The sequence below is a fragment of the Delphinapterus leucas genome, unplaced genomic scaffold, assembly GCF_059928025.1.
Source record: "Delphinapterus leucas isolate spDelLeu-1000000601 "Yukka" unplaced genomic scaffold, BTC_Dleu_Yukka2 spDelLeu_asBTCV2_sq25, whole genome shotgun sequence".
NCBI lineage: Eukaryota > Metazoa > Chordata > Mammalia > Artiodactyla > Monodontidae > Delphinapterus > Delphinapterus leucas.
The window spans coordinates 7,673,777-7,696,820 of record NW_028322234.1 but is presented as its reverse complement, the minus strand read 5'-3'; the positions used below and the strand labels follow the sequence as shown (position 1 = coordinate 7,696,820).

Genomic DNA, 23,044 nt, shown 5'->3' with positions numbered 1-23,044 from the left:
AGAGGGGTCCCCAACCCTGGGCTGTGGACCAGTACTTGTCCTCAGCCTATTAGGAAACAGGCTGAACAGCCGGAGGTGGGCGGCGGGTGACCAAGCAAAGCTTCATCTGCCACTCGCCATCACTCCCCATCACTCACATTAGCACCTGAACCATTGCTGGCATTACGGCCTGAACCATTGCCCCACCCCACCCCCATCCGTGGAAAAATTGTCTTCCACGAAACCAGTCCCTGGTGCCAAAAAGTTTCGGGACCGCTGCCTTACAACAGAGTTTGGCCCATTGTAAGCCCTTGGTAAACTGAGGGTAAACTCTATTATTACTCTCACACTCTCCTGCCTTCATTCATTGAAAAGTAAATGATGATCAGGAATCTTGTACATTCTTATAGTTCAACCAACAGTTTTAAAAATTGTTCAGTAAACCCTCTAGTCACCCCTTCTGGGTTTGGCCCATATTCTGAGAATCCAGAAAATACTCAGTCCCTGCCTAGCCTTGGAGGATGAAGGAGAGTCTGACACAGACAATCCCAGCCCTGAAGGGAACAATGTTGGGTTAGAGGGAGGAGAGACTCAAGGCTGGAGGAACCTACAGAATGGGGTTTGAGGACTTCTGAAGGCCAGGAAGCAGGTACATCTGGATGGAGTTTTGAGGTAGGATTAGGAGTTTTGCAGGTGCTGACAATCATTCAGGACTGAGGGGATCACAGGAGCAAAGACAGGATGGTGGGAAAGCACATAGTGTGGATTTGATCTTTTAAGAATTGTGGAGCTCCATGAGCCAGACAGCAGCCAGTGCTGAGAAGAGCCTGGGTGGCAGCTGCTGGGTAAAGTAGAACTGTGGCTCTGTCTGCATGGCTTTGCCAAGCTGTAGCAGAAGAGGCCCAGACTGGAGAAACCAAGCTTTTCAACGGGTCTCTTGGGCTCTATTGGAAGCCAGGGAACAATTACGAGGGTCCTGGAAGGGGTGGGGGCTGCACATTGAAGCCAAAAGGGACTTGGCTGGTCCAAAATGTTTTCCTTTTTTATTTTGTTTAAATTTTATTTATTTATTTTCTTGGCTGTGTTGGGTCTTTGCTGCTGTGCGTGGGCTTTCTCTAGTTGCGGCGAGCCAGGGCTACTCTTCGTTGCAGGGCGCGGGCTTCTGATTGCGGTGGTTTCTCTTGTTGCTGACCACGGGCTCTAGGCGTGCGGGCTTCAGTAGTTGTGGCACATGGGCTCAGTAGTTGTGGCTCACGGGCTGTAGAGCGCAGGCTCAGTAGTTGTGGTGCAGGGCTTAGTTGCTCCGTGGAATGTGGGATCTTCCCAGACCAGGGCTCGAACCCATGTTCCCTGCATTGGCAGGTGGATTCTTTTTTTTTTAAATTTTATTGATTGATTGATTTTTGGCTGTGTTGGGTCTTCATTGCTGTGCGCGGGCTTTCTCTAGTTGCAGTGAGCGGGGGCTACTCTTCGTTGCGGTGCATTGGCTTCTTATTGCTGTGGCTTTTCTTGTTGCGGAACATGGGCTCTAGGTGCACAGGCTTCAGTAGTTGCAGCACGCGGGGTCAGTAGTTGTGGCTCACGGGCTCTAGAGCGTAGGCTCAGTATTTGTGGCACACAGGCTTAGTTGCTCCGCAGCAGGTGTGATCTTCCCAGACCAGGGATCGAACCTGTGTTCCCTGCATTGGCAGGCAGATTCTTAACCACTGCGCCACCAGGGAAGTCCTCCCCCCCCCCCCCACCTCTTCTGACTGGGCAGCCTTCCTTCCTCCCCGCCTTCCTTCCTTCCTTCCTTCTTTCCACAATGATTTCCCTGAATACCTCCCCCTGTTTTGTGCCATGCAGTATGTAGGCCTCAGGACTAAAACAATAAGAAACAATGTACCCTTCTCAGATTTTGGGGGTCTTCCAGTCTACCGGGTGAGGCAAAAGTCAACTGATGGCACAGACACAAGTGAATCAGTTATGAAGTGGAGGTTCATTTTACCAAGACTGCGGCCAATCAGGACACCTGGCCTTGCCATGGGGAGGTCAGGGATGGCTTCCAGTAGGAGGTGACCTCAGAGCACCTATCTGACAAGTTACCGCCAAAAGCCAGTTACCTTCTCCAGTGTTAGCTACCTCCAAAAGCCAGTGTCCTGCTCATTTATTCATTAATTCATTCAATTATTCATTCATCTATTGAACTCCCATAGGGCCTTAAGCATCATTCAAGGAGGTGGTGAGGACAAAACAGACAAAATTCTTTCCAGGCTGGAGCAAAATGGGGGGAAGGGGGGAAGCAAAAGAATGAACAAGATCATTCTGGAAGGGGGTAACTGCTGGGAAGAAAATAAAACAGAGTAAAAAGGAGTAAGTGCCCCCTCTTTTAAAACATGAGCCATAAAAACCCTTCTAATCAATGCTGCCACCTTCTCCTGGGGCCGTGGGCACCTTATCATGCTCTAGCAGAAGGTGCAGGGAGGAGGGACTCCTCCCAGTGGCCCTGCTCTCTCAGCAGTTAACCTAGCCGTTATTGAGTTCCTCCTGTATGCACCAGGCCACCCTCCCGGGATTAGACAGACCAGGTGCAGGGGCGGTGTAGCGGGGCGGAGGTTCTGTGTGCTCTTGGACACGTCGCTCCCCTTCGGGGTCTCGGGTCTACAGAAGTAACTAGCGGTTCAGAGTGGGTTATCCGGCAGTCTGGCTGCCCTGACCTGCAAGCCTGAGCTCCTTAAGGAAATACCATTTAGTGTTGTCCTCCCAACAGCCCCCAAGGTGAGAGTGCGCGCATAGAGGTGTTTATCCCCATTTCACAGATGAGCAGAATGAAGCTCAAACAGGGGTTGTATGTCTTGCCAAGATGCGCGGCACTGACCCGAGAACTGACTCGGATCTTCAGCCCCCCGCCCCGCCTCCGCCTCCGCCTCCGCCCTCGCCTCCGTCCAGGGTTGGCGCGACGGCCTCTGCCCCTTTAAGAACGCCCCACGGATGCAAGCAGGAAGGGGGCGGTGCCTGTGCCTGAGACGGATGTGCTCGCGCACCAATGGACGCTGCAGTCACCGCGGCGGCGTCCAATGGGCGCGGTGAGGGCGGTGCTGGGCGCCAGAGCCTGGTTCCCGAGGCGCGGCGGCCGCGGCTGGGGGCGGGGAGGGGGGCGCAGGACCCCAGACTGGGGTCCCGGAGCCGGAGGCACGTGTCCCGGGGCGCCGGCGGGGTAGCGCTGGCCCGGAGCGCTGCCCGGACCTGGGCTAGTCCGGGGGCCGGCGCGGCAGGGGCTGCGGCTGCTAGGCGGAATGAAGGGCCGCGGGGGAGGCGAGCCGGGGGGCGCGGGGGTTCTGAGTGCCGGAGAGGGCGCGGCCTGGTGAGGGCAGCTGGGGGTGGGGGCCACGGAAGGTCAAGGGCAGCGGCTGGGGGCGCTGCCGGCGGAGACGTGCAGGGCCGGGGGCGCCCGAGGGTTGCGGGGGGTCGGGAGCCCCAGACTGGTGGCGTCAAACAGGCGTGGGGCGTTGGGAACTTGGGTGGGAGGTTGACGGTAGGCCAGGCCGGTGCAGGGGGCGTCTGGAGAGCGTAGGGTGTTATGGGATGGGGAGGGGGAGCGTCTGGGGATATCAAGGTGTTGAGGGGCGACGGGCCAGCTGTGGGGGAAGCTGGCCCGGGCTGGGGTCAGTGCTTGGGGTGGGGGGAGGGCTATTTATGCGAGCGCAGGAGATTGTGAGGGTGGGGGCTGGGAGGGTCTCAGAAAATGGGACCCGAGCCCGGAAGGAGCAGGCAGGTGAGGGTTAGGGAGGGGATGCTGTGGGTTAGAATGACGGCTCTACCACCGCCAGAGCTTGGGGCCTGGGGGAGGCGGACAGTTCTTGATGGTCCAAGGAAGAAGCCGTGGGGGTCTCGACCACTCCTCCTCAAAGGAGGCTACTTTGAGAAGGTGGTAAGAAGGCCTGAGGAGAGGAGAAAAGGCTCTCAAGGAATGGCTTGGGTCAAGGTCCCTGGTGTTGGGGGCGGTGGTATTAGGTTCAGTGTATGGAAGGAAAGCCTTGGGGCTTCTGGGTGGCTCCCCTTAGGAGAAGGGACAGCTGGAGGTGGGGAGCTCTGGTAAAGATTCAGTTATTTTTCCCTTGGGCTCTAAAAAATAGTCTCCCCAAGATCTCAGGGGTTGTCCCCCTGAAAAAAATCCCAGCACCAGCTCTGGACATTTAAGCAGATAAAGCCGTAGGTTCAAATCCTGCCTCCTGTGGTTGGCTTGCTCTGTGACCTTGGGCAAATGGCTTTGCCACTCTGGGCCTCAATTTCCTTTTTTGCAGGGGGAATGTTCCCTACTTCCCCGGGGTGTTTATAAAGATTAAATAATAGTTAATAATAGCTAACACTGTTTGAACCTGATGCCAGGGCTTGATGAGTGGGTTGTTAAGTCCTTTGGACAAACCAGGGTTGTTACTCTACCCACCCTGTAGATGAGGAAACTAAGGCCTGGAGCCCCTGAGTCACACAGCAAGTGATCGGCGGTGTGGAGAATGGAGGCAGAGGAGATTTGAGGGGCTTGGTGGGATTCTTACCCCCATCCATTCTCCCCACCAGGGCCAATTCCCATCCCCCCAGCAGCATGGCATCCTGTGCTGAGCCCTCTGCTGTGGACCCTGAGCCCACTGCCCCGCCACCTGCTGGGGTCCCACCACTTGAGGACTTCGAAGTGCTGGACGGGGTGGAAGACGCAGAGGGCGAGGAGGAGGATGAGGAGGAGGAGGAGGAGGAGGATCTGAGTGAGCTGCCGCCACTTGAGGATGTAGGGCAGCCCTCACAGGAGGAGGCCGAGCAGCCCGGGGCCCTGGCCCGAGAGTTCCTGGCCGCCATGGAGCCAGAGCCTGAGCCCGCCCCGGCCCTGGACGAGTGGCTGGACATCCTGGGTAAGGAGCAGGGGTGGCTCGGGTTGACCGACAGGGCCTGGACAGCTCAGGTTCAGGAGTGACCTTGGCCTAGGCCCTCTCCCCCTGAGCCTCATTTCCCCATCTCTGTTGTGAAGGAGGTTGGAAGTAAAACATGTGGTAACTACGTTGATCGCCAGCCACAGGCAGTTGCTCGAGACACTTCATGTTTATGCCCTTTTCTTGCCTCCCCACCCCATGACTTGCTTTCGCAGACCTGTTAACAGGGCTCAGAGAGGCTGAATCACTTGCCCAGAGCTGCACAGCCAGCACAGCAGGCACTGGCAGCTCCCAATCCCCACTTTTCTTGGCATTTGTCTGGCAAGTGCCTGTCCCCAGAACAATGTGTCCTGAGGTCAAATAGATCTGTGGAACATTCCATTTTGTTCATCCCTGTGTCTGGTTCATAGTATTCATTAGTGTGCTAATTGTTCAGAAAAGTCCTGCAAGAAAGAAAGTAGGAGAACCCACACATGTGCCACCCCCATGTACCCCATCACAACAACTCTAGAAGATAAACACAGCGCTACTAGTTCTGATGTCTAATACACTAAATAATGCTAATGACCACACAAATAATAGTAAAACATTATTACTACCATCATTAGTGCTAATGATACAGTAGTATCAAATAACACTGCTACTGGTAAAATCGAATTGGTACTGATTTCACCTCCACTACAGATATAAACCTTACTGCGCCTAAAAATAACACCAGGTGATATTTACCGAGCATTGGTTCTGTGCCAGGCCTGTGCATCATCTTATTTTATCCTCACAACAACCCCACGATGTAAGTCCTACCATATCCCCGTTTTACAGATAGGGAAACAGGCTCAGAGAGGTGAAGACACTTGTCCAAGGTTGCACAGCCTCCTTGGCTGTATTAAAGTTTGGGAAGCTCTTCTCTAATGATATTAAGAGCTGCCCTGCTCCCTGCCTGAGCATGAGGATGGCTCTGTTTGTTTATATTCGAGCCAGCTGCTTTCTGAAGTCAGAATTCAGGCTTCTAGACAAGGAAACTGAGGCCTTGAGAGGGGATGTGATTCTACATCCCTGGGTTTACCTGGGTGAGAGGCAGTGCCTGGTTGAGGTCCTATCAGCATATCCACTATTAGTGCCCAGAAGCCTCAAGACACAGGGGTCTCTTGGCATCCACTAGATCATTGGTTCTCAAACTGGATGCAGGGGCATGTATAAATTGGGGAGCACTGCAGAAATTTGGAACACTCTAGAATATTCCATAGTATTAATAGATCTCTCTGCCCCTAACCTTTAGACTAGGGTCTACTCAGACTCATGGTAGTATTTCCTAGACCAATGGAATATTGCGGAATACAGGTACTTGTTGGAACGTGGGTGACTGCAAATGATGTCCGTCTGACGTGCCCCATAGGTGTAAGCCCTCTATTGCCCCAGCAGTTGTCATGGCATGACAGTGGATGTCATCATTGCGGGGGCTCCTTGAGTGGATTCATGAGAGCACGGGGCCTCATGCCTGGTACTCAGTAGGTGTTGGCTGTGGCCATTTGGCCATTCCTAAGATCGTTTGGGGTATGGAGGGGAACATAGTGCTCTCTTCGGCAGCTGGAGGGGGGCGTTGGGGGCTACTTTTGCTTATAGGTCCTTCTGTGATGTGGTGCTTTGGTCGGGACACAGTCCTGGCATCACAGGTGCTCTGCTAACCAAGCAAACTACTCACGAGGTGTCACCAGGATACCCCCTGATCACCCCATTTCATGGCTGGGTAAATTGAGGTCCACATGTCACAGGGCTGAGATTGGAACCGGAGGAGGGAGGAGAGGGTAGCTCCAGAGTCTCATTACTGGGTATCCCTGCTGCCCTGATTGTGGTCGGCAGGATGGCTTTTCTCAGCCCTTTGCCCTCACTGAGCCTTGACTTTCTTTTTTCTTTCTTCTTTTGGCCACGCCGCCTGGCTTGCGGGATCTCAGTTACCTGACCATGGATTGAACCCGGGCCCCAGTAGTGAAAGCCCGGACCCGGAATGCTAACCATTAGGCCACCGGGGAACTACCTTGGTTTTCTTAAGATAACAGACCAGCCAGCGTTCACTGAGCCCATCCTTGGAGCCAGTATCATCAGTCCCCAAATCAATCCTTTCATGCCCAGTGTCCAAGCCGGGGACACCGAGGCCCAGAGGCATGGGGCCACCTGCCCAGTAGTGGCAGAGTGGCCACTGAAAACTCAGCTTGTGCCCTGGTGCTGCGCCACCCCCAGGATAGGCAGGGCTGGGGAGGGGGGAGTGCCCAGGGGGCAGCTGCCCATCTGAGCTGCTCAGTGACAGGCTGCTTGTCCCTGCTCCGTGGCAGGGAATGGGCTGTTGAGAAAGAAGATGCTGGTTCCAGGCCCACCAGGCTCAAGCCGCCCGGCCAAGGGCCAGGTGGTCACCGTGCAGCTGCAGACTTCGCTGGAGAATGGCACACGGGTACAGGAGGAGCCGGAGCTGGTGTTCACTCTGGGTGACTGTGATGTCATCCAGGTGGGAACGGTGCAGGGCCTGGGCAGTTCTGGGTGGGGAGGGGCTGGGGTGAGATGCAGGGGAGGTGGTGGTGGTGGTGGTGGCGGCCGGGTGGGTGGGCACTGCTGTGCTGCACCTGGACCCACTCAACTCATGCCGCTCCCCTCCCCGACCCCAGGCCCTGGATCTCAGTGTCCCGCTCATGGACGTGGGAGAGACGGCTATGGTCACTGCTGATTCCAAGTACTGCTACGGCCCCCAGGGCAGGTGAGTACCTGCTGCCTGCAGGGGTCCCTGTGAGGGTTGAGGAAGTGGGTGGGACGGGTTGCTTCCCCATCTCACCCCATCTAGGTGCACATTTTATAGAAAAGGAAACAGGCTCCGGGAGGGGAACTCCCGCACCAAGTCACGGAGCTCAAGAGTAGCAAGAGTTAACTTCCCTTGTGTTTTACTGAGGAGGGGGTGACGGCCCTTTCCCGCCTGTTCCCACTGAACCTAGTGTGTCTGGGGTTCAGTCATGGTGGCCGCTGGGTCTGAGTGCTGTCCCCACCCCATCCCCCAGCAGGAGCCCATACATCCCCCCACACGCGGCCCTGTGCCTGGAGGTGACCCTGAAGACTGCCGTGGATGGGCCTGACCTGGAGATGCTCACGGGGCAGGAACGCGTGGCCCTGGCCAACCGGAAGCGGGAGTGTGGCAATGCTCACTACCAGCGGGCCGACTTCGTGCTGGCCGCCAACTCCTACGACCTCGCCATCAAGGCCATCACTTCTAGTGCCAAAGGTGACTGCCAGGTCGAATCCCAGCACCTCCTCTGCAAAGCCATCCCCACTAGTGCTAGAAACTTCAAGCCACAGAGGGCCCCAGATTCAAAATGTTCTAGAAAATTCTAGAATATGGATAGATGTTTATGCCTAGTCTTTAGCTGTTTCTAGACTTGTATCCCAGGTCCGTGGACTGTTACGGAGGGCAGGTAGGTGTTGGAACGTGGGTGACTACAGATATTGTCAATCCATGATCAGGCCCTCGTTCACTTAGGCTCCATTTTTGTCGACTCCTTGGGAGTGCCCTGAGGACGGCACTGGTCTTGGCCCATGTTAGAGATGGGGAAACTGAGGCCAGAGAGGCCTGAGGTCCCCCAGGGAGTAGGTGGTAGAGGCCCCAGCACTGGCATCTTGAAAACCCCCCATTTCCTGTGACTGGGACGCTCAGAGACCCTTCCCCCCCCCCCAGTCTCCTCCAGTACCAGCTGCAGCGGGGTGGGCCTAGGCCTGGGTCACATAATCCCTCTGCAGATGGTTGTGGGCGGCTGGCGGTGTGGTAACAGTGGCTGTAGTTGAGTGCTGTCCCCCAACAGTGGACATGACATTCGAGGAGGAGGAGCAGCTCCTGCAGCTGAAGGTGAAGTGTCTGAACAACCTGGCAGCCTCACAGCTGAAGCTGGACCACTACCGTGCAGCGCTGCGCTCCTGCAGCCTTGTGCTCGAGCACCAGCCCGACAACATCAAGGCGCTCTTCCGCAAGGGCAAGGTGAGCTGCAGCTCACAGGCAGCAGGCGGGCAGGCTGGCTCCCTGACCTCAGAGCAGTGGCGCTGGTCCCAAACCCTAGATTTGAGATAGGCACAGGTATCAGTCAGCCAAGCTCTCTGGGGTATAAATGGGGAAACTGAGGCTCAGACAGGTGCAGGGGTGTGGCCTGGGTCACAGCAATTCATTGACTGAGGCCAGATTTTTTTTTTTTTTTTTTTTTTTTTGTGGGCTGCACTACACGGCATGTGGGATCTTACTTCCCCAACCAGGGATCAAACCCGTTCCCCCTGCATTGGAAGCGTGGAGTCTTAACCACTGGACCACTAGGGAAGTCCCCTGACTGAGGTCAGATTTGAACCCTGGGTCTTAGGTTCCCCCTACTCCCCGACACTGCCCTTTGGCCCATTGGTAACTGTTCCTTGCATATAACCCTTTGTGACTCCCATCTCCCTCAGAGTAAAAGCCGGGTTCTTATTTCAGCCTTTAAGGCTTTGAGCTATCTGGTCTTCATCTCCTGCCATCATCTTCCAGTACACTCTTGCTTTTTTGCACGCTGCTCAGCTTCTCCACTACTTGTTGCCTGGGCCAGGTCTGCTCCTACCCCCGTGCCTTTGCACAGGCTATGTTCTCTGCTTGAGATATTCATACCCCAAATACACCTATGGGTCCTTCTCTCACCTCCTTCAAGTCTTTGCTCTGATGTCACCTCCTCAGGAAGTCCTCCCTACAACACCCACCTTGACCCTCTGCCCTGCCTTCATGTTTCCTGTGTCACTGTCAGCGTGGCCAGGTGTCATGCCTCTTGTCCATCTCCCTTACCAGAAGGTGGGGATTTTGTATGTCTCATTCACTGCTAAATCTCTAGCCCTTCAAACAGAGCCAGGCATACAGTAGGTGCTGAGTAAGTGCTGGTGGAATGTAGGAGTGAATTTGGCCTGAATGGATTTGACTTTAATTGCTTTTGTCCCCATCTCTGTTCATCTTCACTCTGTTGGGATAGGGGGTGCTTTCAGCATTTTTTAGCAGTAAACCAAGGAAACGGAAGTGCAAGCAAACGCAGGGTCACCTAGTGTGTTAATGAGAGGCCTGAGCAGGCCAGCCAGCATTTTTTAAGTACTTTTTGTGTGTAGAGTTCTGCATAGAAACGGAGAGGAGAGAAAAGATGTTGTCCCTGTTTTTCAAGGGTTTAGAATCTTCCTGTGGGGAGTGAGACCGTCTGCTCATGTAGCCTTATACATGTTTGGGTCTGCTGGTTGAAGGTGATGGAAAACTACTCAAATAGATTCAGCCAAAGGAATTAACGACTTGTGGAACTGCCAAGTCAGGGGTAACTGGCTTCAGGCACAGCTGGATCCAGGTGTTTAGAAATGTTGTGCAGATGCTGTGTCTGTCTGCCGCATTTCTCTCTCAGGCAGCCTCCTCTCTCAGGGTGACCAAGATGCTCCCTCCTGCTCTGCCAAAAGCTCCAGGCTTCCATCCTAAGTGGAAGCACTTAGCAACTGGCCTCTCAGTGGTACCAGCAGAGTTCAGGCTGGATCTCACTGGCTGGCTTGAGTCACATGCCTGGCTCTGAATCATTCGATGTGGCCAGAGCTTTGGCAGCATCCATTTGGCTTCTCGAGCCAGCCGAGGTGGTGAAGGAGGAGGAAAGACCAGCACCTGGGTCTCCTGCACAGGATGAGCCAGACACCCAGGAGAAGGAGCAGGTTAGGGGAGTGACACCAAGCCTGGTGGTCTGCTCATGTAGTCTAAGGGCTCAGGGGAGCAGTGTACGGGTGACTGGACCCCCGGGGCACTTGCTAGAGATACATTTGGGACTAGTCAGGTGGCCAGGAGCCTGGCATGGCTGGGTCTCTTGAAGGAGAACGTGGCCCACCGTGGGTCCAGAATGATATACTCCCCACTTCCTCCCACAGGTGTTGGCTCAGCAAGGCGAGTACAGTGAGGCCATCCCCATCTTGAGAGCAGCCCTGAAGCTGGAACCTTCCAACAAGGTGAGCAGAATGGGGGCACCCTGGGATTTGCTGTGCCGGCCTGTCTGGGAAGTTTTTCCTGTGGTCTGCCCCTTAGCCTTCTTGCTGTGGCTCTCCCTATGGTGTTTCTACCTGGGAAGTGGCAGGGGGTAGGTAGCTGAAGGGCCCCAGCCCACCTGCTGAGACCCTTATTGACCCTTGCATAGGCAGTCTGGACTCACCCCCAACAGGGGTCCCAGAGGCCAAGGGCACTAGCCAGCCTGGCCAATGCCAGTGTCTTCAGCTTTCTTCCCAGAACCTTCCTCTCTCCTGGTCACCCTTGCTCCACTCTATCTTCTGGCTTCCTAGGGGGATGGAGATAGCAGCCCTCACTTCGCTGATGCCCAGAGAATAGCTGACAGAATTCCCATGTCCCAGTGGTTCCAGCCCCGAAGGGCCCCAGGGCCCCAGAAAGGCAGACTGCTAGCAGTGATCGTTGGCTTCTGCTGCCACCTGCTCTCACAGACATCCCCCTCTCACAGACGATCCATGCAGAGCTCTCAAAGCTGGTGAAGAAGCACGCGGCCCAGCGGAGCACTGAGACCGCCCTGTACCGGAAGATGCTGGGCAACCCCAGCCGGCTGCCTGCCAAGTGTCCTGGCAAGGGTGCCTGGGTGAGCTGGGGCCGGCGGGCACAGGGAGGCTCCCAGAGTAGGGGCAGGGGCTATGGGCAGGGTACGCCATGCAGAGGGAGTTTCTTCATTTTGCAAACATTGATGTCTTCATGAACTGGGGTGTTGTGGACCATGCTGGGGACACAGAGAAGCCCCAGTGCTGTGTGACCAGGACTAAAGCAGAAGATAAAACACAATCTGGAGGGCTCAGGGTGGGGCTCATCCAGAGGGGAAGGGGAGGTGTACCAGAGGAGGGGACATTTGGCTTGAGTTTTGATGCATGAGTAGGAGTTTTCCAAGAGGCAGGCAAGGCATTGTCAGGCAGTGGTTTCCTGGGAGGCCTTTTTGGGGCCTGTTGCTAGCTGAAGTGCAAGACATCCGTGTTGACCGCTGACTAGCCTCCTCTTCCCTCTCTTTTATCCACAGTCCATCCCATGGAAGTGGCTGTTTGGGGCAACTGCTGTCGCCCTGGGGGGCGTGGCGCTCTCTGTGGTCATCGCTGCCAGGAACTGACCACCCAGGTGGCCGCCATCCCCTCCACTCACTGTGGACCCCACCCTGCGCTCCCTAACTCCCCCAGGCTCCCTGTCCACTGCCCTAACTGGCCTAGCCCCCTCCTCTGGGGCGGGGGCAGTGAGGTTTGGGGGTCGTGTGGCCCAGCGAGCAGGAGGGACTGAGCCCTATAGGAGGAAAGTGAGGCAGGGCCCGGGCCCCACGTCCAGCCCGGAGCAAGGGGGCCCTCATTCCTCCAGACCCAATTCCCACCCCTGACCCCACCCCCTGGGTTAGGTCCCAACAGGGTCCAGCCTCAGTTTCTCCTTCCCAACAGGCCTGGGGGCAGCCCTTCCCCCACCCATTTTCTGTCCAAGCGCCAACTCCTCCTGCCCCGCCTGCTGCCCTCTGTCCAGGTACCCCACCCCCCACCCCCCACCACACACACAGTGAAATAAAGCCTCCCACCCCGCACCCTGCTGGCTCTGGAGCCTTCTTCCACCATTGCTTGGGGCTGAGCCAGAGACAGCCTGTGCCTTGTCCAGGGTCACACAGGACCGTGGATATGGCCAAGCCAGGGCTAGAGTGGGGGTTGTCTGCTCTCAGGTCACAGCAGACCATCTTTACCAAGGGGGAAACTGAGACCTGGAATAGCGGGGCGTTACGCTCAGGGTCCCTGGTCAGACTCTGTGGGGGTTCACAGCTAGCTATGCTCCTTACCCCACCTCTCTTGACTCTGTTGCCTCATCTGAAATTGGGGACCTTGATGGGACCTAACTGGGGACTCTGCTGAGCCCTCAGTGACCACAGGGGTCTGGCTGTGCAGCAAGAGGACAGCCCCATGTCTGGGCAGCAACATAGCCAGTGCAAAGGCCTTGGAGCAGCATGGAACCTCGTCTGTTCAAAGTTGATAAAGGTGGGTGGTCAGCAGAGCTGGACCCTGCAGGGCCTTGGGGGCTATGGGGAGGGGTTGGGTTTGATACCAGGAGCTCCATCCCATCTCCTTTTCCCTACAACCCAGGGCTGTTGGAGCTTCTTTCCAAAATGTTGCCCACTGTCACAACCAGGACAGCCAGAAGCAGTGTTTGGGCCTTTATTAACCTGAGTTCCTCTCACTGCTGCTGTCTCTGAGATAGACCACACAAGTGTTCGGCCTGCCGCCATCCATTACAGTCCAGGAGTAGAAGCAACTGGCCACAGCCACCCAGCAGAAGGTGGCCATCAGGCCTGGAAACTAGATCTTTGCCCTGCCTGCTCCAGGCCGTTGCTGGGCCACCTGGATTACTCTCGGGGCATAAATCGGGGTGGCTTGGACCTGCTTCTCCTCTCCACCATTCAGCCCCCTTAGGTTTCTACCTTGTCCTCAGACAGGAAGGGGGCTCCATGGAAGGTGCTGGGACGGGGACCATGGGTTGGCCAGGCTCGGGAGACCTGCATCTCAGGCAGGATACCCCCTCTTTCCTCAGTCTCCTTGACTTCAGGCTGGGAAGCTGGCCTGAAGGTTGGCCAGCGGGACTGTGGGCCGGCTGGGTTGACTTCCTGGCCTGGGTGTGAGAGTCACCACCGCTGACATTCCTGAGCACTGATTGTGTGCTGGCAATGGGGTTAGTCCACTGTTTACCCACAGCAGCCTTGTTCTGTGCCCATTTTTCATGTATTCTGGGGACAAGTCCTTTGTCGTATAGGTATATTGTGAACGTAGTTCCCACTCTGTGGCTCACTTTTCATTTTCTTAATGATGTCCTTCAAAGAGCAGAGATTTAAAATTTGATGCAGTCCAATTTGTCAGTTTTTTTTCTTCCATTCCATGTGCTTTTTGTCAATATTTGCTGAGCCCAGCTTGTAGAGATTTTCTAGGTTTTCTTTTAAACGTCCTATGGCTTTAGCTTTTGCATTGAGATCTATGAGCCACTTTGAGTTAATTTTTGTATGTGGTGTGAGGTTGGGGTTGAGGTTCATTTTTTTCTTCTTTTAAAATATTAATTAATTAATTTGGCTGTGCTGGGTCTTAATTGCAGCACACGAGATCTTCGTTGCCACATGTGGGACCTTTAGTTGCAGCACACAGACTCTTAGTTGCGGGCTTCCCTGGTGGCACAGTGATTGAGAGTCTGCCTGCTAATGCAGGGGACGTGGGTTCGTGCCCCGGTCCGGGAAGATCCCACATGCCGCGGAGCGGCTGGGCCCGTGAGTCATGGCCGCTGAGCCTGTGCGTCTGGAGCCCGTGCTCCGCAATGGGAGAGACCACAGCAGTGAGAGGCCTGCGTACTGCAAAGAAAAAAAAAAAAAAACTCTTCGTTGCGGCGTGTGGGATCTAGTTCCGTGACCAGGGATCGAACCTGGGCCCCCTGCATTGGGAGCGCAGAGCCGTAGCTGCTGGAGGACCGGGGAAGTCCCCATTTTTTTCCATGTAGCCATCCAGTTGTTGCAGAAACATCTGTGGGGAAGACTTACTTTTCCCTAGTGAGTTACTGTGGCAGCTTTGTCAAAAGCAACTGACCACACATGTGTCTTTTCTGGACTCTGCTCCATGGTGAGGGTCTCTGTGTCCCCTTGGCAGGTTCCACACTGTCCTGAAGACTGTAGCTCTTTAGTAATGATGGAGTCAGGCTGGGTGTGCCTTCCACCTTTGCCCCTTTTCTCCATGGTTGCTTTGGTTGTGTCCCATTATTAGCTGAGCAGACTGAGGCCCAGAGAGGAGACAGCTCCTGTCCAGGGTCCCACTACCTGGAAGCAACAGGCAGGATTTGGCCCAGGTCGGCCTGCCTCCAGAGCACATGCTCCACCCACCAGCTGGTTCTGCATCTTACTGCAAGTTAAGGCCAGGAGATGAGAAAGGCCTTGAATGCCATGGCCAGATGTGTGACTTTAATGTGTTCACCCCCTTGGTCATTCCATCCTCAGTAGTCTGAACAGGGTTGGGGTGGGGAGCCAGGGCATCCAGGACGAGGGGCATCGACGTTGCCCTAAAGGCACAAGGAGGCCTTTGGTGGGTGGCAAACGGTGCTTGCTCCTGGTTCAGGCATAGCATGTGCAAAGGTGTGCTGGCTGAATGGTGCGTGGTATGTTCAGAGGACAACTAGGATGGATTTTTCTTTCACATCAAAACGTATACCAGTGCCTTCTGTGTACCCTGTCTTGGGCGATGACTCAGCCTGAACTTGCCCTCGAGGGGCGCGACTCTCAGTGGGCTGTGAGTTGGAAGTGAACATGGTAGAATGAGCTTTGCGTGTGAGAACTCATGTCTCCCGAGCACTTCAGTGGGATGACCTTTGCATACTTCCATCTCATGTCATCCTTAAAGAACAACTTCCTGGTGGGGAGTGTTGGCTGGGGTCACCCAGTGTGGAATCATCAGTGTCTCTGAATGCTTGTGCTCTATTTCTCCTCCTGGTGGAACTCACCTTTACTCCTCATCATGCAGATGGAGCTGGTTCCCCACCAGCCTTCAGGGGTGGATCTGCAACCCAGGCCTGACCAATCAGAGCATTCTAGCCCCCTGGCCACAGTGATTGGCTCCTGGGTGGTCACGTGACACACAGTGAACTATTAAAGCCTTCTGTGGTACTTCTGCTGGAGCCATGAGGGCACCTGGAGCCCCACCTGCTTTAGAGTGGTAAAGAAATAACTCATCAGGCCTGGGTTGTCCAAACTATGCACATTTAAAGGACTGGCCCTTGACTGGCACCTGGGAGGTCATCTCTAGACTCTTGGAATGTCCTGACTGGTATAAGTGTTTACCTGAGGTCGTGGGCCACACCAGATAGTCCATGCTAACAATATGATTTAGGGTGGGGGCTTTTGACCACATGGCATCAGTTCAACCTCTGGATGGGCTGGAAACTGAATTTCATCGCATGGGTGGTCAGCCATATCTGCATGACTGACCCCTCCTCCCCAACAAAAACCCTGGACAAGGCTCAGGTGAGCTTCCCTGGATGGCAGTATTCCATGTGTGTTGCCACAGTCATTGCTGGGAAAATTCAGTGCTGTCTGCAACCAGAAGCTTGTGCCTGGTTTCTCTTGGTTTCTGCCTTATGCACCCTTTTCCTTTGCTGATCCTTATCCTTTCGCTGTGATCAATCATAGTCACGAATGTAACAGCTTTTCTGAGTTCTCCTAGTGAATTATCAAACCTGAGGGCGGTCTTGGGGATCCCTGACAACAGATGTCTTTACCCCCATCCTGAGAAGAGCTGTGAGCGCCCCCCTACCCATTGCACAAATGAGTCCTGAGGCCCCAAAAGGTAGACTTGCTGGCTCTGAGGTGCCCAGCTAAGGGAGCACCGGAGCAGGCTGCTTGCTGGCCACCCCACCATGCAAAGGGGCCAGCTCCAAACTGAGTGTTCTCATGGATCATCACGTTCCCTTTGCTGCAAAATTGTTTGCTTCAAAATCACAAAGGTCCATTTGCTCTGACTTAGCATCTCAAGTTTCAGGAAGTTCTGGGACAGATGTGCAGAGATGTGTCTCTAAGGGCTGTGCGTTGCAGAAGTTTTAAGGAGTTTCTAGGATTTCTCATCCTGTGTCATCCCAGGTCTGGGAATGTGGTAGACCTCACTCCCATGATTGTGTTGTTATTGGGCACAGTTTACCTTAAGATAACCTGGGTGGGCCTGACCCTGCTGGTTGTAGAAGAGGAAGTCAGAGGGATTCAACATGAGGGAGGTCTCTATTGCTGAGATGGAGGGGGCCACGTGGCCAGCGCCTGAGAGTGGCCCCCAGCTGACAGCAAGGAAGTGGGGACCTCAGTCCTACGACCACCAAAAAATGAGTTCTGCCAACAACCTGAAGGAGTTTGAACACAGATCCTTCTCCAGTTGAGCCTCTGGATGAGGACACAGTCAAGCCAATACCTTGATTACAGCCTCATGAGACCCTGAGCAGAGAACCAGTTAAAACATACTAGACTTATGACTCACAGAAACTGTGAGATAATAAATGTTCCTTATATTGAGTCACTAAGTTTGAGATACTTTGTTACACAGCAATAGGCAGCAATAGCAAACTAATACATATATTAGCGATAGCCAACTAATGAATAGTGGGTGTTCATCCCAGTGTGGTTTAAAAACCCACAAACTGCAAAGAACATAAATGTCTAATGGAAAGAGGTTATGTACATAAACTCTTGTAAACCCATTAATAATAATAACAATTTCCATGACGATGCCATTTGCCTTTGGTCTAGGGCCAGGCTCTTGGGTAAATGCTGTTATTATCCCTATTTTATGGATGAGCAAAATGAGGAACAGAGAGGGTGAGACACATCCAAGGCTACAAGGGGTGAGGGTCAGGCTAGGGTCACTGTTCCCATCACAGAGCTAGACCTTTTTCAATGGGCTTGTTACGTGGAATGTATGTTGAGAGGCTACTCAAGGTGATCAACTGGCTTCCAATTTCTTGGGTGACCTAGTTCTTAAAGGCTTTTGGAGAGCATGCCAATGCCTGATGATTTCCTCCATTATCATTTCAGGGGTCCTGTTGGGAGCCACTGGGGCATTCAGTGTAAAGTGGAGAAAAATCAATACTTGTTACCAAGCACTACAGCCCATGGTTGCATTGTTCCTAAGTCTTTTAACTTCTCTAAGGGCTCAGTTTCCTCATCTGGCAGATGGGACCAAGCCACTGTATCCACCCCGAAAGGCAGTTGTGGGTGCCAGACACTGAGCACAGAGCCTTGTGTGTTTTAAACACTCTACGTGGGGTGACTGTTACTAGTACTGTTGTCTGTTTCTCAGATGAATCCACCTACACTCAGAGAGGGGAAGTGCCTTTCCCAATGTCACACAGCAAGCTGGTCAGCACTTAGAGCTGGCTCCTCCCATGTTCTACTCCATTCAGCAGTCTGGCTGTCTCTCCCCTCCCCATCCTCTTAACTCCAGACTGCCTGCTCCACAGCTACCCTTCTTGCCCTTCTGCGGCCCTTCTAGGGGCAGTGCAGCCCTGGCCTGCTCCAATATTTTCCTGGCCCAGCCTCCGGATACGCAGTTGGCCACAGCAGTGGGTAAATGGGTCAGCGTGTCTGAGCAAGTGCTCGCATGTTGGTGGTAGGATGATCTGATCCTAGGTGAAGGGTGGAGGATCCCAGAGCTTTGGCCCTGAGCTCAGACAGGCTGGAGTTGGAATCTCTGCAGCAGTATGTAAGACCTTCCAGATTCTCCGAGCCTCGCTCTCCTCATCCCTGAAATGGGCTGATAGCTGTGTTGTGAGGATTAAATGAGATCATTTATTAATTCAACACATATTTCCTGAGCACCTACTCTGTGCTAGGCCCTGTGCTGGGGTTGTTCAATGAGGAAATACAGAAAGGGACCCAGGTACCAGAGGCAGGATGAAGGGTAATCAGGAGGGCTCTGGATCAGAAAGATCCAAGTTCAAAGTTCCAAGCAGCCCATTCACTGGTAGGGTGAATATCGTCACGTGTTGCCTAACCCTTTTGAGCCTCAGTTTCTCCATTTGTAAATGGAGATATTAATGACAGGTATGGAAAAAGTTTTCACAGAATCTAGCATTGCCTTTAGGGTCAGCAGTTCATGATCGGGGGTAAAGAGATGGCAGTGCCAGCCTGGCACTGGTGGGCAGAACTAATGAGACCACCTGGGTAGAGACATACACCTTCACCTTCCTGTCTTGCCTCAAAATATTCATTCTATGACCACCGTAAATTAGATTCAAGCGAGAAGAAAAACAACTCAGGAACTTTTTGCAGGTCAGAAGACCCAGGAGCCCAGGAGGAGCTTTCCTGGGCAAGCCAGAGCTGGTCTTCAGCTTTAGTTTCCCCACATGTAAAACAAGAAATTGATAAAATGGCGCAGTTCCTGTGAAAAACAGTTTGGCAGTTTCTCAGAAGGTTAAACATAGAATTACCATATGACTTAGCAATTTCATTCCCAGGTATAGACCCAAGAGAAGGGAAAACATCTGTCCACACAAAACCATGTACATAAATGTTCACAGCAGCACTATTCGTAATAGTGAAAAAGTGGAAACAACCCACATGTCCATCAGTGGATGAATGGATAAACAAAATGTGGTTTATCCACACAATGGAATATTATTCAGTCATAAAAAGGGATGAAGCATTGATACAGGTAACAGCATGGACTAACCTTGAAGCCATCATGCTGAGTGAAAGAAGCCAGTCACAGGTGGTCACATATTGTATGATTCCATTAATACGAAATGTCTAGAAAAAGCAAATTCATAGATAAAGTAGCTTAGTGGTTGCTAGGGCCTGGGGAGGGGGGTGAGGAATAACCTGCTTAGTGGGTATAGGGTTTCCTTTAGGGGTGATGAAAATGTTCTGGAACTAGATAGTGGTAGTGACTGCACAGCACTGTGAATGTACTAAATGCCACAGTATTGTACACTTTAAATGGGTTAATTTTATATGTGAAATGTTTTTTTTAATAGGAGAACTGGACAACCACCATCTCTCAGGGCCCGTGGGGATGTAGGATTTTATTCTATTAAAAGTCTACTCTTGGGACTTCCATGGTGGTCCAGTGGGTAAGACTCCGCACTCCCAATGCAGGGGGCCCGGGTTCAATCCCTGGTGGGGGAACTAGATCCCACACGCATGCCGCAACTAAGACCCAGCGCAGCCAAAATAAATAAATAAATATTAAAAAAAAAAAAAAAGTCTAGTCTTATTGCGAGCAAAGTTTACCAGCCCCCACAATTCCCCAACAACCTTAAGGAAGCCCCACCAGCCCAACCCAGCGTCCAACGCGCGCTCGGTTTGCATAGTCACGCCCACCCACTCAGCCTGCAGCTGGTTCCGCCCCCCCCCCCCCCCACGTGTTTTGCGCCGGCCTGGCCCCCTCCGCGCCCTCGTTGGGGCTCTCAACAGAAGCCAAAGGCGGAAGACTTGGAGAGACTGCATAAGTAATACATCACGTCAGCGGCTGGTGGGGCGGGGCTTCGACGGGCCTGGTTGTCAGGGTCATGAATAATACACATTGAGGCGGGGCCTGAAGGTGGGCGCGTGTCGGGGCGGAGTCCGGGCACGAAAGTGGACACCTCTAGAGTCTCGAGAGGTGGGGCCATCCGCGCCTTATGAATATGCAGGAAGTCGGGGCGGTGACTGTGGGCCTCACTAGGCCCGCAGGGTGGCGTGGCCAGCCGCGTCTCACGAATAATGCAGCGCGTCAGTGGGGGGTGCGGCGGCGATTGTGGTTCTCGCTGGATCCGGAGGGGGCGTGGCCAATCGCGTCTCATGAATAATGCAGCGCGTCAGCGGGCGGCGGGGTGGGGCGTGGCCGGCGCGCCTCTGGCCCTGGAGCCGGGAAGCGGGGGGCGGGGGAGTGATGGTCGCAAGATGGCGGCGCTGAAGGAGGCTCGGAGCTACGGGCTGTCGTGCGGGCGAGTGAGCGAGGGCAGCAAGGTGTCCGTGTTCCACGTGAAGCTCACCGACAGTGCCCTGAGGGCCTTCGAGAGCTACCGCGCCAGCCAGGTGAGCGGCACGGGGCTTGGCGCGGCCGTCGGGGACGTCGGGGCGCAGGTCGGCCTCACGCGTCCCTCTCCGTGACGTCCTTGCCTGGGGGCTCGGGGTCCGGCGTCTGAGGTGCTGATCGCGGGTTCCTGGGCCAGTGAGGCGCGGGGTGGGCGCCTGTCCGGCTCGGAGCGCGGGGAGCCTCGGCGCGGGGAGACGACCCTGGCGGGCGGCCCAGGGCGGCCGAGGGGCCCGAACTCGCGCGCCTGGTCCCGGGGACGTCTGTGTGGGCACCTGGAGGCGTCCGGGGCCTTTCCCGACTTACCCGGCACCTGGGCAGGAACTCGTTTTTTCACCTGACCAGGGGAGGGGGTGGAGGCAGCGCCGTCCGAGCACGGGAGGTGGGGGTTTGGGACTTCTCAGTCTGGCTCCTTGCAGGGTGGCTGGTAGGGAAGGCTGACTGCACTCCTGGGGAGCAGCTTTTCCGTCTAGGACGCTGGCAGGGTGGGTCAGTGGGGCACCGCTGTCGGGGCATCTGTGGGGTCCTGTTCCGTTTGTTTATGGAGGTTGTGTCTACACTTGGGGGCCGTCTTTGATGCTTTCCAATGAGGCCTCTGGAGTTGGGTTCACTCTTGGTTCTTGTGAAGGGGAGTTTGGGCAGGACCTGACAGCTTGTCTCCAACTCCCTAGGTGAACCTGAATCACTGGACACCTTTAGAAAGTGGGAGTGTTTTGGGGAGGGAATTGCTGGCATGGTGCCTCTCCCAAGCTGGGAGCCTGTTGTGGGCACCTGGGGAGGAGCTCTGGCCACTGCACCTGGCTGCTGACTCAAACTTCTCAGGGGCCGATTTGGGCCCATCTCGGGAAGTTCGAGGCGTTTCAGTTCTGCCACCTGGCCCGGGGGGTTGGAGAGAGGCTTCTTTCTACCTTCTTTCAGGCCTGACTTTGGGGCACATCTGGGGCCCGTGGTCAGAAACTGCTTCTTCCCATTTCTGTTTGTGTCATGGCGCCCTCCTCCTGTGTTGGGACAGAAGTTGCAGGTGCCCAGTGGTCAGGTCCTGAGGGGAGGTGGTTTGGGAGCCCTTTTCCTCCTTTCCTGGAAAGTGGGGGCTTCATAGTCAGTGGCTGTAGGGGGAGGGGTCTGGCATCAGGTTCAGGGAGGCCCTGCCGTGTGCGTGTGTGTGCGCGCGCGCGTGTGTACTGGGGATGGGGGGGCCTCGGGTGGGTGAGGAGAGAGACTAACTAGGAAGGAATGTGGCTTTCTTCCTGCCCTGGACTTGTTCGGCACCATTAGCTAAGCTGGGAATTTCTTCCCCTGTTTTGTTCCCAGTGCCCACCCTTCCCGCTCTTCTTCCCACTTTTTTGGACAATTTCCTTCCTGTCCTCGTGTCTCAGTTTCCCCTTCATAGAACCGGGATTTCATCTTTCTGGAAGAGTGAGTTCTCACCTTGTCAAAAGGAATTCCCCAAGGTGAGGCTGGGGTGCCAATGCAGGTGAGGAGGAGGGGGCACGGTGGCCAGCTTGAACCTCCCTTCCTTGTGGAATTCCAGCCGGGAGTCTTTTTCCCTGGGCAGTTCTGACTTGTTCCCCTGGAAGGCAGGATTTCCTAGAAACAGCTGGGGGAGAGCTTATGCGTCATGTAAATAAGGTGAGCTTGGTACCTGGTCACTGTGAGTTCGGAGCCCCGCCTTCCCTGCCATGCTGCCCTCCCTTGATCTAGTTGTCCGGAAGGCCTGCCTGTGTGTCCACCTCATGCTGTCACGCTGCTATTTTTAATTTAGGGTGTTGGTTACATCCCCTAAGCTGGATCTTCCTCCTGTGAGGGTGAAGGTATAACTGTAGACTCAAGTTCGTCCCACGGAGAGCCCAGCTGTGTATGTCTGTGTTGATCAGCCGGAAAGGGCTCCCTCGAAGAGCTTCTCCTTCTCAAGCTACTCGTGTTAACTTGGCTGGCTGGGCTAAATTTTGGGGGTGACTCAAACTTTCATTTTTCTCAGAGGCTGACTTGTCATTTAAGTTACTTGGCAGTTTTGTATTTAATCTTTAATGTAGTGGACTGAAGTAAAATCAGGGCAGCTTGGGCACAGTCAGTGTTCTTGGGTGGTGGGCATGGGGAAGGCGACTTGAAGAACTTGTTTGTGTGACTAGTGAAGTGTATTGGTTATTAACAAAACTTCATATGTTTGACTGTCAGTAGCGTCTAGAGTTTTCTGTTCTCTAGCGCTGTGGTTATATGGTTCGCCAGTGGCAACTTGTGGGGAGGGTTTTTACTTTTACAAAATTTTTACAGTTGCCCTTGAACAACACAGGTTTGAACTGCCCGGGTCCACTTGTATGTGGATTTTTTTTCACTAAACACATACTACAGTACTAGGGGACCCACGGTTGGTTGAATCTGCAGATTCAGCACTCAGGATATGGAGGGCCGACTATAAAGTTTATAAGGGATTTTTGACTGCTCAGGGATTGGTGCCCCTAACCCCTGTGTTGTTCAAGGGGCAACCGTAATTGCAAAGAGGTTTTTACAGACTCAGATGTGGCAGGGGCCTGGAGAGGAGCATGCTTCAAAACTTTCTCTGTGGCTCCTGGGAGCCTAGCTGT

At 54.2% G+C, this 23,044-nt stretch overlaps 2 protein-coding genes and 1 long non-coding RNA gene across 10 annotated transcripts in view; 2 read left to right on the top strand and 1 right to left on the bottom strand.

Moving 5' to 3' along the window:
• The first annotated feature begins 3,052 nt into the window (after positions 1-3,052).
• Positions 3,053-12,481, top strand: FKBP8 (FKBP prolyl isomerase 8). 5 transcript variants are annotated; one of them, XM_022558587.3, is made up of 9 exons: positions 3,053-3,150; positions 4,537-4,862; positions 7,211-7,380; positions 7,538-7,626; positions 7,922-8,142; positions 8,717-8,889; positions 10,806-10,883; positions 11,384-11,515; positions 11,942-12,481. In XM_022558587.3, the coding sequence occupies exons 2-9, from the start codon at positions 4,562-4,564 to the stop codon at positions 12,026-12,028; spliced, it is 1,251 nt and encodes a 416-aa protein (XP_022414295.2). In that variant the 5' UTR covers positions 3,053-3,150; positions 4,537-4,561; the 3' UTR covers positions 12,029-12,481. The 5 variants fall into 5 exon arrangements, with proteins under 5 accessions (XP_022414295.2, XP_089761420.1, XP_022414294.2 ...); XM_089905294.1 differs by lacking the exon at positions 3,053-3,150 and adding an exon at positions 3,781-3,889; XM_022558586.2 differs by lacking the exon at positions 3,053-3,150 and having other exon boundaries at positions 7,211-7,326; positions 7,925-8,142.
• Positions 12,482-13,086: 605 nt separating this feature from the next.
• On the bottom strand, positions 13,087-20,317 carry LOC149744064 (uncharacterized). The gene is made up of 2 exons (XR_016391474.1): positions 19,119-20,317; positions 13,087-18,207 (listed from the first exon to the last, which is right to left on the bottom strand). It is a non-coding gene; the product is annotated as an uncharacterized LOC149744064 (long non-coding RNA).
• ELL (elongation factor for RNA polymerase II) overlaps positions 20,286-23,044 on the top strand; it is an 81,668-nt gene continuing 78,909 nt past the window's right edge. For 2 of the 4 annotated variants that reach the window (XM_022558822.3, XM_089905290.1), the window contains exon 1: positions 20,289-20,464. In XM_022558822.3, the coding sequence (XP_022414530.1) occupies positions 20,330-20,464 (135 nt within the window). In that variant the 5' untranslated portion in view covers positions 20,289-20,329. Of the gene's footprint in view, positions 20,465-23,044 lie in introns of all 4 variants that reach the window. The other 2 variants (XM_089905291.1, XM_089905292.1) reach the window with 2 other exon arrangements.